The sequence below is a fragment of the Prionailurus bengalensis genome, chromosome B4, assembly GCF_016509475.1.
Source record: "Prionailurus bengalensis isolate Pbe53 chromosome B4, Fcat_Pben_1.1_paternal_pri, whole genome shotgun sequence".
NCBI classification, from domain to species: Eukaryota; Metazoa; Chordata; class Mammalia; order Carnivora; family Felidae; genus Prionailurus; species Prionailurus bengalensis.
Genome location: NC_057358.1, coordinates 51757036 through 51772266, shown reverse-complemented (window position 1 = coordinate 51772266; position 15231 = coordinate 51757036). Strand labels below are relative to the sequence as shown.

General features: G+C 34.6%; 1 protein-coding gene across 1 annotated transcript in view; it reads right to left on the bottom strand.

Moving 5' to 3' along the window:
• Window positions 1–4094: 4094 nt before the first annotated feature.
• The window catches only part of PIK3C2G (phosphatidylinositol-4-phosphate 3-kinase catalytic subunit type 2 gamma), a 333932-nt gene continuing 322795 nt past the window's right edge, over window positions 4095–15231 (bottom strand). The window contains exons 31-32 of the mRNA XM_043561485.1: window positions 13760–13885; window positions 4095–4680 (exon numbers count right to left, since the gene is read on the bottom strand). Of these exons, the coding sequence (XP_043417420.1) occupies window positions 4528–4680; window positions 13760–13885 (279 nt within the window). The 3' untranslated portion in view covers window positions 4095–4527. The remainder of the gene's footprint in view (window positions 4681–13759; window positions 13886–15231) is intronic.

The window sequence follows — 15231 nt, the reverse complement described above, 5'->3', positions numbered from 1 at the left end:
CATTACTGATTTGAATGTCTTGTATTTCTTTTTGTTGTCTGATTACTGTGGCTAGGGCTTCCAGTACTGTGTTGAGTAAAAGTGGTAAGAGTGGGCATCCTTGTCTTGTTCTTGACCTTAGAGGAAAAGCTCTCAGGTTTTCCTCATTGAAGATGGTGTTAGTTGTGGGTTTTTCATAAATGGCCTTTATTATGTTGAGGTATGTTCCCTCTGAACCTACTTTATTGAGAATTTTTATTATGAGTGATGTTATACTTTGTCAAATGCTTTATCTGCATCTATTGAAATGATCATGTGGTTCTTAAACTTTCTCTTATAGATGTGATATATCACGTTAATGATTTGTGAATATTAAACCACCCTTGCAACCCAGGAATAAATCTCACTTGATCATGCCAAGTGATTTTTTAAAATGTATTGTTGGATTTAGTTTGCTAGTATTTTGTTGAGGATTTTTGCATCTATGTTCATAAGGGATATTGGCCTGTAGTTCTCTTTTTTTAGTGGCGTCTTTATCTGGTTTTGGAATCAGGGTAATGCTGGCCTCATAGAATGAATTTGAAAGTGTTCCTTCCATTTATATTTTTTGTAACAGTTTGAGAAGAATAGGTATTAACTCTTCTTTAAACATTTGGTAGAATTCCCCTTGAAGCCATCTAATCTGAACTTTTGTTTATTGGGAGTTTTTTTGATTACTGGTTTAATTACTTTGCTGGTTATCAATCTGTTCAAATTCTCTATTTCTTCCTGTTTCAATTTGGGTAGTGTATATGTTTCTAGGAATTTATTCATTTCTTCTAGGTTGATAAATTTGTTGGCATAATGTTTTTCATAATATTCTCTTATAGTTGTTTGTATTTCTGTGGTGTTGGTAGTTACTTCTCTCTCATTTGTGATTTCATTTATTTGAGTCCTTTCTCAACTTTCATAAGTTTATCAATTTTATTGATTTTTTTTTTCAAAGAAGCAGCAGCTGGTTTCATTGACCTATTTTTTTTTGCTTCTAAATCCTTTATTTCTGCTCTAATCTTTATTATTTTTTTCTTCTGATTTTAGGTTTTGTTTGTTGTTATTTTTGTAGTTCTTTTAGGTGTAAGGTTAGGTTGTTTATCTGAGATTTTTTTTTCTTCTTGAGGTAGGCCTGCATTGCTATAAACTTCTCTCTTAGTACCACTTTTGCTGCATCCCAAAGGTTTTCGATCATTGTGTTTTCATTTTCATTTGTTTCCATATAGTTTTTTATTTCTTTTTTACATTTCCTGGTTGACCCATGTATTGTTTAGTATTATTTAATCTCCACATATTTGTGGTTTTTCAGATTTTTTTCGTGTAGTTGACTTCTAGTTTCATAGCATTGTTGTCAGAAAAGATGCATGGTATGATTTCAATCTTCTTGAATTTGTTGAAGCTTATTTTATATTTTTATGTGATCTATTTTGGAGACTATTACACGTGCACTTGAATGTATGTTCTGCTGTTTGAGGATGGAATGTTCTGCATATATCTGTTAAATCCATATATTCCAGTGTGTCATTCAAAGCCATTGTTTCCTTGTTGTATTTCTATTTAGATGATTTGTCTGTTGATGTTAGGTGTTAAAGTCCTCTCCTATTATTCTATTATTATGTATTAGTTCCTTTATGTTTGTTATTAATTATTTTATATATTTGGATGCTCCTCAATTGGTTGCACATCTATTTACAATTATTGTATCTTCTTGTTAAATTGTCCCCTTTATCATTATATACTGTCCTTCTTTGTCTCTTGTTACAGTCTTTGTTTTAAAGTCTATTTTGTCTGATATAAGTATTGCTACTCTGGCTTTATTTTGATCTCCATTTGCATGATAGATGTATATCCATCCCCTCACTTTCAATCCGCATGTGTCTTTATATCTAAAATGAATTTCTTATAGGCAACATATAGGTGGGTCTTGGTTTTTTTTTATCCATTTTGTCACCCTATGTCTTTTTATTGGAGTGTTTAGTTCATTTACATTCAAAGTAATTATTGATAGATACATACTTTTGTCATTTTATTATTTGTTTTATGGTCGTTTCTGAAGATTTTCTCTGATCTTTTCTTGTCTTCCTCTCTTTCATGGTTTGCTTATTTTCTTTAATTTTATATTTGGATTTATTTCTGTTTATTCTTGCACATTTATTAGTAGTTTTTGATATATGGTTGCCATTAGGTTTGTATATAGCCTCTTCTGCACATAGCTGTCTATATTAAGTAGATGGTTGTTTAAGTTTGAACCCATTCTTTACTCCTTTTCTCCCCATGCTTTAGGCATATGTTGTTATATTTTATATCCTTTTGTTTTGTGAATTTCATGACTGAATTTTTACAGAAATATTCATTTTTACTGCTTTTGTGTTTCCTACCTTGATACTGTCACTGTTGGTCTCCTACTCAGAGTCTCCTTTAATATTCCTTGTAGGGCTGGTTTAGTGGTCACGAGCTTCTTTAGCTTTTGTTTGTCTAGGAAACTATCTCTTCTTCTATTCTGAATAGTAACCTTGTTGGAGAAAATATTTTTGGCTGCAGATTTTTCCCCTTCAGCTCTTTGAATATATCATGCCACTCCTTTCTAGTTTACAAAGTTTCTTTTGAAAAAATCTCCTGCTAGCTTTTTGGATTTTCCCTTGTAAGTTACTGTCTTCCTTTGTCTTGTTGCTTTAAAAATTTTGTTTATCACTATTTTTTGCCACTTTAATTACAAATGTGTCTTGATGTGGGTCTGCTTTTGTTGATTTTGAGAGTTCTCTGTGCCTCCTGGATATGGATATCTGTTTCCTTCCCTAGATTAAGAAAGTTTTCAGCTATCATTTATTCAAATAAATTTCTGCTCCCCTCTCTCTGTCTTCTTCTGGGATTTCTATAATTTGAATGTTTTTACATTGGTGGTGTCACTGAGTTCCCTAAGCCTATTCTTATTTTGCATAATCTTTTCTGTCTTTTGTTTAGCTTGATTACTTTCCATTATTCTATCTTCTAGGTCACTAGGTCCTGTTCATTTCATCAAGCATGTTTCATTTTGTTTATTGAGCACTTTATCTCTACTATGTTATTTCTTATCTCTGTGTTAAGGGTCTCACTCATGTCTTCCACTTTTTTCTCAAGTCCAGTAAGTATCCTCATTATAATTGCTTTAAATTCTCTATCAGGCATGTTACTTATAGCTATTTTGCTTAGATCTCTGGCTATAGCCTAGTCCTATTCTTTTATTTGGGATAAATTTCTTTGTCTTCTCATTTTGCCTGCCTTTCTGTGTCTGTTTCTCTGTGTTAAGAAGGTCAACTATGTTTTCTGCTCTTGAAAGTGACTTTACATTGAAGAAATCCTGGAGTTCCCTGCAGTGCAGTCCCTGTTCACCAGAACCTGGCACTTCAGGAGAGTATCCTACATGTGTTGCTTATGCCCTGCTGTTGTGTCAGAGTCACTTTTCCTTTCAGTGCGGTCATCTGCATTGACTTTCTGCCTGCTTTAGGCTGGCACTCAAATGTTTTCAATGAATAAATTTTACAGTCCTTATGTGTTTACATGGTTATGTAGATGACCATATCTAAGAGCTTAAATTACTTTTTTATTCGTTCACAGTGAAGCATTGAAAAAAAAGCAAGACTTTAACTTTTTTAAGTAATTTAAATGGCAAGGATAAAAAAAAAACTCCTATTTTGTTCTCTTAAAGAATGTAGCATAGTGCTTTGAGTTGTACCTACTTTGTAGGTAGAAATCCGTAGGATTGTCTACTCAAGTCATGATGAGTACACAAGTAGCTTCAGAACTAAGAGAAATTCTTGATGTGCAAAGAGAAGAGGTTTTGATCAGAGGGGAGAGTTTCAGAGTTTGACATCGTGGAGTTAAGGGATAATGAAATTTAAAAATGTGATCATGCCTCTGGTTGGGTGAAATCCAATGATGATTAATTGATTGGCATAGAAAAAGGCAAGAAACTGCAAAGAAGTTTCTTCCAAAAATTGGATTTAAGAATTTCAGGCATTTGTCCTTTGTTTTTCTGATAGAAAATAATACATCATTCTGCTGGAGCTTACTAATTCCATAAATAATTCGATTAATAGGATTATAAGTCAGTATGCAGGTATGTATATTTACTTCAAAGTTAAAAATCTGTTACAGATATACTTAGATCTTAAATTAATTGATGAGATTTATGGCCGTATTTCTTGGAAACTACAGTCAGAGTGTTGCTTTTAACAGTAGGCACACAATTAAAAAATGTGAGCATGTGTTTGATTTAAAAGATATATTAAAATTAGGTGTTCTTTTATTTTACACAATAAATTGACACTTTGTTAAGGAGAAAAGATTCTAAGAAAACAATGAAACACAAGTAGAGAATATATAACTCTAACAGACTAATTCTGATGTCTTTCTTTTGTGTGTCCTTGATACACTATGCTACCTTTGACAACAAAAATGTCCTGCTCTAGTGACAAAGAGGCCCAGAAGTGGAAAAAGATATAGGTAGTTACTGAATAATGCATTCATTGATAGAAATGGTCAAATTATACAGTTTCCTAGTGGATACCATTTTTCTTCATTGAGTGGGACAGTATAAAGTTGGATGTTAATTGCTCCCACAAATATGCTTTTGCTTTTCACAATAAGCATTAAAACATGTCCTTGGAGCTCTGTGACTTCATCATACACCACCTGAAAAGGGAATAATGAAAATATAAATCAGATATGCTTAAATGCACTTTTTAAAAAATATTGCTTTTAATAAAAATATTTAGCCGTTAATATCATTTAGCTTGCAATAGATATGTTAATGTAGGATCTTTCATTTCTAACTGTAATTCTGGAAAGCTAAAGGTTCTCTTAACATAATGGAGTTTAATGACAGAATATTTCTCTAAGAAGCTTAGAATTTATTCTGATTCCATTAATAATTTTCCATCCCAAATTTAATATGACTGTAAATTATTCTCTAGGAGGAAATTTAAATACATCACCTTTTAACTGTCCTTGACTTTATTGTGCCACATGGGACCTTGAACATTATCTTTCTTTGTTGAAGACTAATGAGGAGAGCAGGCCAATCTCCATGATTTCCTTGTGTTAATTTAGTGCAGTACAACAATATTTCCTTCTACATGGGAAGAATTAATTCTATGCTAACTTTAATTTATTTAAAATTGTTTAATTTTTAATTATGAAAAAACATGCTTATTAAATAAAATATGGATGAAACAAAAAAAGGAAAATCTATATTTCTACCATTGGGAGATAATGATAGTTAATATTTTGATGTTTATTTTGTTTTCTATATATAATTACTTTTTAAGAAGTGAGCTGTAATTATGCTGTATGAACAGTTTTGTGTCTTGCTCTTTTTCACTTGCTAGTCATATAACTAGTTTCTAAAAAGGGATCTGTTCAACTGTGTGTTATAATTTCCAGAAAGTAAATCATGGGCATTACCACTGGGTGCCTACAGTAGTAAAGAAACTTCAGAAGTGTAGTACTATCAAGAAATTAGTTACCCATCATAAAGGGAGGGGAGACCTGTGTATAAACCCAACATGGTTGCCAGGGAAACTCCTCAGAACATATTTAGAAAAGGAGTTTCATATGCTACTACAAACTTGCTTGCTTTTTATAGCCAAGCTACAAGATAGAAATAAAGTGTTCTCTATATGTACAAAAAAGAAGCAGAGGAAACAACTTGAGGGGGAAACCCTTTCAGTCAGTTGGGAGGTCTCCTCAGTGTATATGGATATGGTTTCTGGTCCATCATATTGCATTTGTCTACCATTTATGAACCCATGAAGTTATTGATGAAGTTCCATTCAAGAGCCATCTTTTAGCTGTTCTGAACAATGATTTCCTTATCAAATAAACAATTCAATCAAGGGACATGAGATGTGATATAACAGGTTAATCCAGTCGACCCTGCTTCATGTGACAGCTCCTGGCTACCTCCTCTTCTAGAATCCTATTCTCATTCCAAACAGAATATTATCTTTTCAGTTTCTTAGGACTGCTGATTCAGATTATTCCATTTCACTTATTGAATTCCCCTAAGATAGTAAAGGAATTTAAGCGCTGCCTTAAAAATCTCAAAACGCTATTACATTAATTATTCTTCATTACCAGCAATGGGATGCCAGCATAGACTCTGTGAGCCACATCTCCTCCTGAACTCTTATCTTTCCAGGACTATAGAGTAAGCTCCTTTTCTTTTTCTCCACAGTGGCTATTTTGAACTGTTTAAACTATCTTCCATTTTCCTCTCCACAATATTTTCAGCAGATAAACTCATTTATTTTACAGAGAAAATAGATGAAGGGGCCCTTAAAGTGTGACTGTATGTGAAATAGAAAAATGGAATAAACCTAACTATCAGGGCTTTGCAAAAGTCTGGCTTAAGAACTCTGTGAATCATATAAATAAGCTCTAAACATACAAATTTCTATGACATAATAATTTGTATGCATTTATGGTCACCTATATGTTTTTTCATTTGCATAATAATAATGGTGATAATAATATTTGCCTTTTAGCACTGTGGGGAGAATAAGTGAGATAATGAATGTAAGCCTTACAACAAAGCCTGGTACCTATTGAACACTAATAAATTATAGCTGAGAAAGATCCATCAAATACACAAAAAGGAACAGCTGTTTCTTGCTATTTTGCATTAGTTAACTGGAGAAAACAGTTCCAGACAGAATTGAGCCTCCCTGGTATTTGGCAAGTTGAAATTCTCAAAAAATGACTTTAAGAATTAATTGCCTTTCTGGTTAAAATACAAACATTTGAACTCTAGAGGTTACACCCTGTGCTTCATTAGGCAAAAGTTATTTCCTTAAAAGTAACTCAAGTTTTATAAACATGCAATCATTATACATCATAGATAATATAGATCTATTTTAATTGCTTTACTGTATCCATAACATTGTTAAAAAAAAAAAGCACTCTTATTTGTTGTGATGAGCACTGGGTGATGTATAGAAGTGTTGAATATTATACGCCAGAAACTAATATTATTCTGTATGTTAACTAAGTGGAGTTTAAATAAAAACTTAAAAAATAAAAAAAATAAACACTCTATTCTTACCGCGCAATGACTAATTAGTGGGTAATGCTAGAGAAGTATGCAGATGATTATATTCTTTGAGACTTTTTCACCAAATGATTTAATATGAATATTCTGTCTTCACATAAACAGAACCAAAATGCACAGCTCTTTCCATTTAACTTTATGATACTTTTTACTTATAGACATGAGCCAGGTCTTCACTGCCTTCTGACAAATACTGAATTTGTAGGCTTTAAATTATCGCATCAAACAGAAAAAAACCTTGTTTAGGGTAATTAATATCTGTTAACTTGTATACAAGCACTCACCATATGTTATTTGCCCTGAGGGCATAGTAAATAATTCTGAAGTGTATTTAGCGTATTTAGCGTGACTTCAGTGGAAGAACAAGAACATGGAAACCAAAATGTGTCTAGTACTGGTGGTAAGGGGAGCAAGGAGGCAGGATAATGAAAAGGAGAGTTCAAAATAAGTGAGAACAGGAAAACTCTGTGGGTGTGGGAGGAAGGGACCAACGGCATAACTTAGTGGGGTCGGTATGAGTTTAGGAATCTGGCAGTTTTGGACTTGAAAACTGGTAGCTGGACTCTGGTCGAAATGTTTGACATCAAGGTCTCAATGTCTTCATTTACAAATCGAGTTTTCATCATGTTATGAATATCAAACGAGAGGATGTTACAGATAACCATAGCTATGACTTACTGAGTGTACCATACACTTACTGCTATGCTAGATAATCATTCACATTCCGCAAGATATTTTAAGATCTGTGAAACATGTAGAATGTTCCTGTTCTGTTCTAATTTCCCCTTTATACTTTATAACAGAACAGTACTTAAGAAAGGAATGCAACGTACAATATGCATTGGCTATAACAATATAATTATGCCCTAAAATACGATCTGTTTTTCTAATGAATCATTGCAAAAAATGATGGTTTTTAACCACATGCCAAAGGTAACAGAGTGAAAAAGAGCAAGGGCATTAGCGCCAGGATCCCAGCTCTGTGTCTTAAAAGCTGAAGGGCAGTTTTGTGAGCATGCTTACTGCCAGCCCCACCCACCTCCAGTCCAGTCATGTCTACAACAGGGATCTATACATGATAGGGATTTTCAGGGAGACTGCTGGCAAAGTCTGTTGGGAATCACTCTGGGAAGTGTCAAATAGACAAGTTTGGCCCTGTATCAAAGAAAGTTTAGTATCTAAAGGGTGGATATAAAAGGGACCCTTGGCAGTGTCCCTGACCCAGCCTTTCTCAGTCTGGGTATTAGGGGGAAAGAGAGAACTATGAATAAAAATGGAAATAATTATTTTCATGAAAACCTTTGTAAGACATTGGTGATGCAATGTAATATGCACTTTGTATTCCTTTAAGAGATTTATATAAAAAGGGGAGTGAGGTCATTCTCTCCCACTTCCCAGAACATTGCGTGGCTTCGGCAGTTTAAGAAATCCCAGCCATACTGAGTGGTTGATGTAGCAGTATTTGGGAAGCAAAGCAGGGGACAAGTTAAAAACGAGGTGGATGCCATGTGATAATTTTCTGGGCTTCCGAGAAAACATATGTAAATTGTTGCTGAGGGTGCCCAGAAATATTTGAGGGGTTTGGCACAGAGGTGAGGCCTCCAGCAGCACAATAGAGGGCAAGAGAAAGTAAAACCAGAGTTGAAACCGGTGTACTTTTTTTGGCATTTCTTATAACTATTCTTGTATTGATACAAGACACAGAACAAAATGGGAGAAAAATTAAAATGTTGTCTTCTTTTTATTCTCATCGCTTTCTAAATTCAACCAGCTTCCCCACCAAACTTGTTTATAGGGTGATCATTACTATTAAAATAGTCACTTATCCACATATTAATTAACATTTCTGCCTATTTGAGTTATGTAGAGATCAGAGTGTACTAGGCATGGACTATGGACTATTGTTGAAATAATTTTAAAAGTTTCCAAACAGTTTTAAAAGTGTTTAAAATTTATAAACAGTGTGTCCAAGCTACAAGTACTGGCTGACGAAAAAAGCATTGCAGTGATTTCTAATCAATGGGCCACGAATGTGGGAGGACCCAGAATTATTGCAAGCCATCAGAAAACTTACGGAAATAATAAGCAATATAAAATAATCTCCATGCATGTGTATTTACTATTTAAAAATATTGCTTTAAAATATTGCTTGAAATAAATAAAACACAAGTTAATTTAAACTCCTGAAATGTCAGTGGCTTTTTGTCCTTATGTCCCTCCTTGGCTTACAAATGCTGAAGTATAGCATTAAGTCTAGAGAAATTTCTTGATATTGATGTAGGGGGTCTTGTACTGAAAACATATGGAAACAAATGATCTACTATTGGGAGAGTATATCTCTAGCTGCTGATATCATGATAAATAATAAAATTTCAGAAGATCTTTCCTTACTAAATTATATGTATAAATATATATGCATTTTTACACATCCATATAAAGCATCACTTATAAAACTACCCCAAATATTAAATTCCATAAATATTTTTAGAAACAGCTAAATTTTTTTTTAAATTTTTTTTTCAACGTTTATTTTTGGGACAGAGAGAGACAGAGCATGAACGGGGGAGGGGCAGAGAGAGAGGGAGACACAGAATCGGAAACAGGCTCCAGGCTCCGAGCCATCAGCCCAGAGCCCGACGCGGGGCTCGAACTCCCGGACCGCGAGATCGTGACCTGGCTGAAGTCGGACGCTTAACCGACTGAGCCACCCAGGCGCCCCAGAAACAGCTAAGTTTTAAAGATACTAAAAAAACCCAAAAAACAAAAAGGTATTTCCTTTGCCCTCAAGAAATTTACAATATACTAGAAGAAAAAAAGCATGTAGAACTAAGTAAAAGATGGCAAGTGTGGCATAAGAGTCTAGGAGGGAGTAGTTCCCAGAATCCACATTTGAGGTAAGCTTCAAAGTTGACAGAGAAGAGCATAAAGGGTGAAGGGAACCAGCTCCATCACAGAGGTCCTAAGGATTGTTCAGGGAATGACAAGCTGTCTTATGTGACCTGACAATAGGATTAGGTGTGAAGAAATAAAAGGTAATGAGCACACATATGTTCCTGACCTATTTTTTTTAAGTTTATTCATTAATTTTGAGAGAGAGAGAAAGCACAAGTCAGGGAGGGGCAGAGAGAGAAGGAGAGAAAGAGAATCCTAAGCAGGTGCTGCACTGTCAGAGAAGCCCGACACAGGGCTTGAACCCACAAACCATGAGGTCATGATCTTAGTTGAAGTTGGATGCTTAACTGGCTGAGCATGAGGCTCAAACACATGAACTGTGAGAAATCATGACCTGAGCTGAAATCAAATGCTTAACCGACTGAGCCATCCAGGAGCCCCCTGACTTATTTTTGACAAAGTTACAAAGACATTTGGTGGATTGCTTTTTCAATAAATGATGCTTGAGTAATTGGCACTCATAGGTTAAAACAACAACAACAACAACAACAACAACAACAACAAAATGAACTCCAACCTAAACCCCATACTTCATTCAAAAATTAACTCACAATAAATAATGGGCTTAATTAAATATAAAATGTAAAACTAGAAAACAGGAAAACTAGAAGAGAAAATATTTAGGACTAGTGCTAGGTGAAGAGTTCTTAGATTTGCCACCACATATGCAGCCAAAAAAGGAAAAATTGATAACTTGTACAAAATCAAAATTAAAACTTTTAATTTGAAAGACCCTGAGAAGAGGATGAAAAGTAGTCATGGAAGACAGGTAGAAAATATTTGCAAGCCACTTATTTGACAAAGGACTACTATCCATAATATATAAAGAACTCTCAAAACTCAGCAGCAAAAATACAAACTACTCAGTTAGCAAATGAGCAAAGACATGCAGAAACCTATCACTAAAGAGGATGGTAAATAGGCACATGACAAGAAGTTCAGCATCATTAGTTATTAGGTAAGTGCAAATTAAAACCACAATGAAGCACACTCAATACCTATCAAAAGGACTAAAATTAAAAAATAGCTGGCATAGATGCAGAGAAAACTGGATGCATTACTGGTAGGAGTATAAAATGGTATAGAAAAAGAGTATGGCAAGTTCTTTCTTTTTTTTTTTTTTAACCTAATATGCCATTACCATATATTCCAGTAATTACATCTTGAGCGGTTATCTATGAGAAATTACAACTTATGTTTGCACAGAAACCTATCCGTCAATGTTCACAACAGCTTTGTTTGCAATAGCCCAAGCCAAAAATAACCCAGATGTCCTTTAATGGGTGAACAGTTAAGAAAAATGTTATCCTTCCATACCATGACTACTACTCAGTGGTGAAAAGAAAAAAAACTATTGAGACATGCAGCTACTTGGATAGATTGCTAGGGCATTATGGTGAGAGAAAAATGTTAGTCTCAAAGTGTTACAAACTGCATGATTCCATTTATATAACATTTGAAATAACAAAATTATAAAGATGGTGAGATTACTAGTAGACAGTAATGGGGGAGTGGGCATTAGAGTGAGGGATGTGTCTGTGGCTATAATAGAGTAGCACCAAGGGTCTTTGTGATGGAACTGTTCTGGACCTTGATGGGGTGATGGTCACACAAATTTATACATGTGATAAAAATGCATAGAACCAATTGGAATGAAAATAAAAATGCATAGAACTAAATACAACAAAATGCATAAGAACACATGTAAAACTGGCAAAATCTCAATAAGGTCAGTGAATTGTAATCAATGTCAGTTTCCTGGTTGTGATACTGTACTCTAGTCATGCAAAATGTTACCATTGGGAGACAGTAGCAAAAGGTTATTTGAATTCTCTCTGTATTATTCCTTCCAACTGCATGTGAATTTACAATGATCTCAAAACAATTTTTTTTAGTTTATTTATTGAGAGAGAGAGAGAGAACGAGTGTGCAGAGGAGGGGCAGAGAGAGAGAGAGAGAGTGGGAGAGAGAGAATACCAAACAGGCTCTGCACCATCAGTACGGAGCTCGATGTGGGGATTGAACCCACAAACTGTAAGATCATGACCTGAGGGGAACCAAGAGTCAGATGCCCAACCAACTGAGCCACCCAAGTACCCCAAACAATCTTTTTAAAAGTATATAGGGATGATACATAATCCATGAGGCAATGAGGAACTTTCAAAAGAAATTTCAATAGTAGAAAAAATAAATATGACTGGCTTTTGAAAGGCACCTTAGGTAGAAATGTGAATGATTTGATTGAAAAACACAAGAGGCAGATAGGAGGCTATTCTATAGTAGCCAAAGTCATAGGGACCTCAAACAAAGAAGCAGTGATGGGGCAGACAGAAGGTGATGGGTTTAAGAGGCAGGTGGCTGTACATATAAAAAACTTTTAAAATGACAAAACTTGGGGATTAGTTGGAAAAGTGAGTGAGAGAGAGGGAAGTGTCATTAGAAGATATCTTTTTAGATGGGAAACAGCGGAGGGAACTCTGGTTTAAAAGTGCCTAGGAGACATTCAAATGGAGCTCTTTAGTAATCAGGCAGAAGTACAGAAGGTCAAAAATTTAAGGCAGAAGCCAAGGCTTGAGGAATAGATGCAGATGCAACTTACAGAGAGGTGTTAAATGAAAATTTTTAGGTATATAAGATAATTTTGAGACTATCAAGAGGAAATGAGGGTAGATCATGGAACAGCAAACAAGAATATTTTTCAGAGGAAGAATGGCAAAGAACAAAATTAAATGAGTGGTTAGAGAAGATGGAGGGAGTTCAGAAGAGGTAAGACTCAAGCAAAAGGGGGGTGTCAAAAAGAGGGTGCAGTTGGCAGCGTGGCTGTAGAAATGTTCAGGAGAGTAGAGCCTAAGGGTTCATTAGGCTCATTGAGCAATTAGGAGTCTACTGATGTCACTCTTAATAAAGCAGCATCTTTAAGTTCAAAATCCACACTGCAAAGGATTAAAGAATGAAAAGGAAGCGATGAAGTGAGAGCAGGAAATGTGAGTTACTTTTGCAAAAGTTTGGAGGCAATAGGGAGGGAAAGAAAATGTGGGTGCTTTAGAAAGGCTGAGTTCAGGAGTTTGTTTTGTTTTTTTAAAATTTCTGACCTAACCAGTGGATGAAGTAGCCTTAAGAAAGGCAAACAAATTAACATCCGAGCAAGGTACAGAGGAGATGAGAAGGGATGGAGTCAGGAGAATAAACGTGGGGTTTGCCTCAGAAAGAAGTTAAGGGTTTGGATATTCAAATTGTGAAATACACGTGAATTAGAGAGCTATATATAATATAAATTAATTTTATTGGTGGTTTGTACTTGTTTATTGTTTTTCATTTTTTCAAAGGAGATTTCATGAAGTTTATTGTTATACACAGGATATACTATGATAAAGTTATTAGGTAAAGAAAACCAGGTAAGGGAAAATAAGGTTAGAGAAAATAAGATGAAGTCAGGGATAATGTTAGGCAAAACAAACGCCATCGTGGGCTCTTGCTGGAGGATAGCCAAAATGTGAAAATTGGTTCATAAATGCTTTGAAAGCAGAATCTGTATTTTCCAGTTCCCATAGCATCGAGAACAGTGATCAGCACACAGTGGCTATTTTGTGAAATGTCTTCCCTTTATGGAATAATGCTTCCAATTACTGCACATTTTCCATATTTGGTTGTTAAGCTGAAAAATGGTAAGAAAAATACAAAGCGACCGGACAAGAGATGAATCATACTTACAATTTCATTATAAGTGGGGTCGGTACATTTTGGAACAGATTTTGTTTTCCTCCTACGAACTTCACTGGGATATGGTAAAAGATAAAATTCAACATGTGCACTGGGCGCAGAGCCATCTGGGAGATGCTGCAAAGGAAAATGGTTATAAATATTAATGCGTGTTGCTATCAAAGAAAACAAATACAGAGCTACTAAATATCGAGACCAAAGGCAGGATCAAAATTTATTACAGTACTGTTTACCAGAAAATAAGAGAACAATCAAAAGAAATTCATCATTGCTCAAAAATATTCCCAAAGCACAGTGTAAAAGAGTAAAATCATCGATCTTAAATTAAGTGTTGTGTCAGAGAACTATATTTAAAAGCTTATTAAATGTAATTTACTTTAGCTTTTTATGGTAGAAAATAAATTTGCAGTTCTGACAGAAATGGTCAAGAGATAAATATAAACCACAGGCAGAGATAGGAATTAAGTGCCTCAGGATACTGTCCACCACTTGAAAATTAAAAAATGCAAGTTTTACACATAAAATAAAATGTAGCATTTAATAATAAGTATATGCATATTATGTAATATCACATTTTAAAGCAGAATGTAATTAATATACCAGTTAGACCTGTAACTTTAATATAGTTAAAAGATTTTAAGATAGTTATGATAATTTTATTATAAATTACCCTAAAATATATTGGATAACCCCTTTCAAACTATATTCTTTATTATTATTATTTTTTTTGTTTTGTTTTGTTTTGTTTTGAGAGAGAGAAATATAGATTGAGATGGGGAGGGTCAGAGAGAGAGGGAGACACAATCCCAGGCAGGCTCCACACCCTCAGTGCAGAGCCCAATGCCGGACTTGAACTCACAATCTGTGAGATCATGACCTGAGCCAAAATCAAGAGTTGCATGTGTAACTAACTGAGCCACCCAGGCACCCCTCAAACTGTGTTCTATGGAGCCTCTAAAGTTGCCTAAAATACTGCCTGATGGGTAGATTAATGTTGTTAAATATCTAGATCTTTGGACCCCAGGTTGTCCTAAGTGGCCTCCCAACTTCCTCTCTTCCCAGCTTCCCCATTCTGGCTGCAGAACTTCTCTCCTTCTTCTTTTCCACCTTTCCTTATTACGGATATTTTTATTTCTTAATAGTCATTTGAGGAATAAGTCCATTGTTTCAAAAATTTGGAAACCACCAAACTTCAAAGAAATGTGTTTCACCTTTATCATCTTGACCAAATGGAGAATAAATCATACTAGAACTCCAAATATCTAGTTTGATAAATGTTAGTTTGATAAATGTGTAATTTATATTTAAAGAGGATGATTTAAAAGTCTAATTTGAGAAATTAAATTCTTATTTGGTTGACCATATTCTAAATATTAAGTTGGTAATTTTCAACAAATACATTTTACTGTTCTGAATCACAATGACATTTATATGTTAACACCCAGTGCCCCAATGTCATTAGC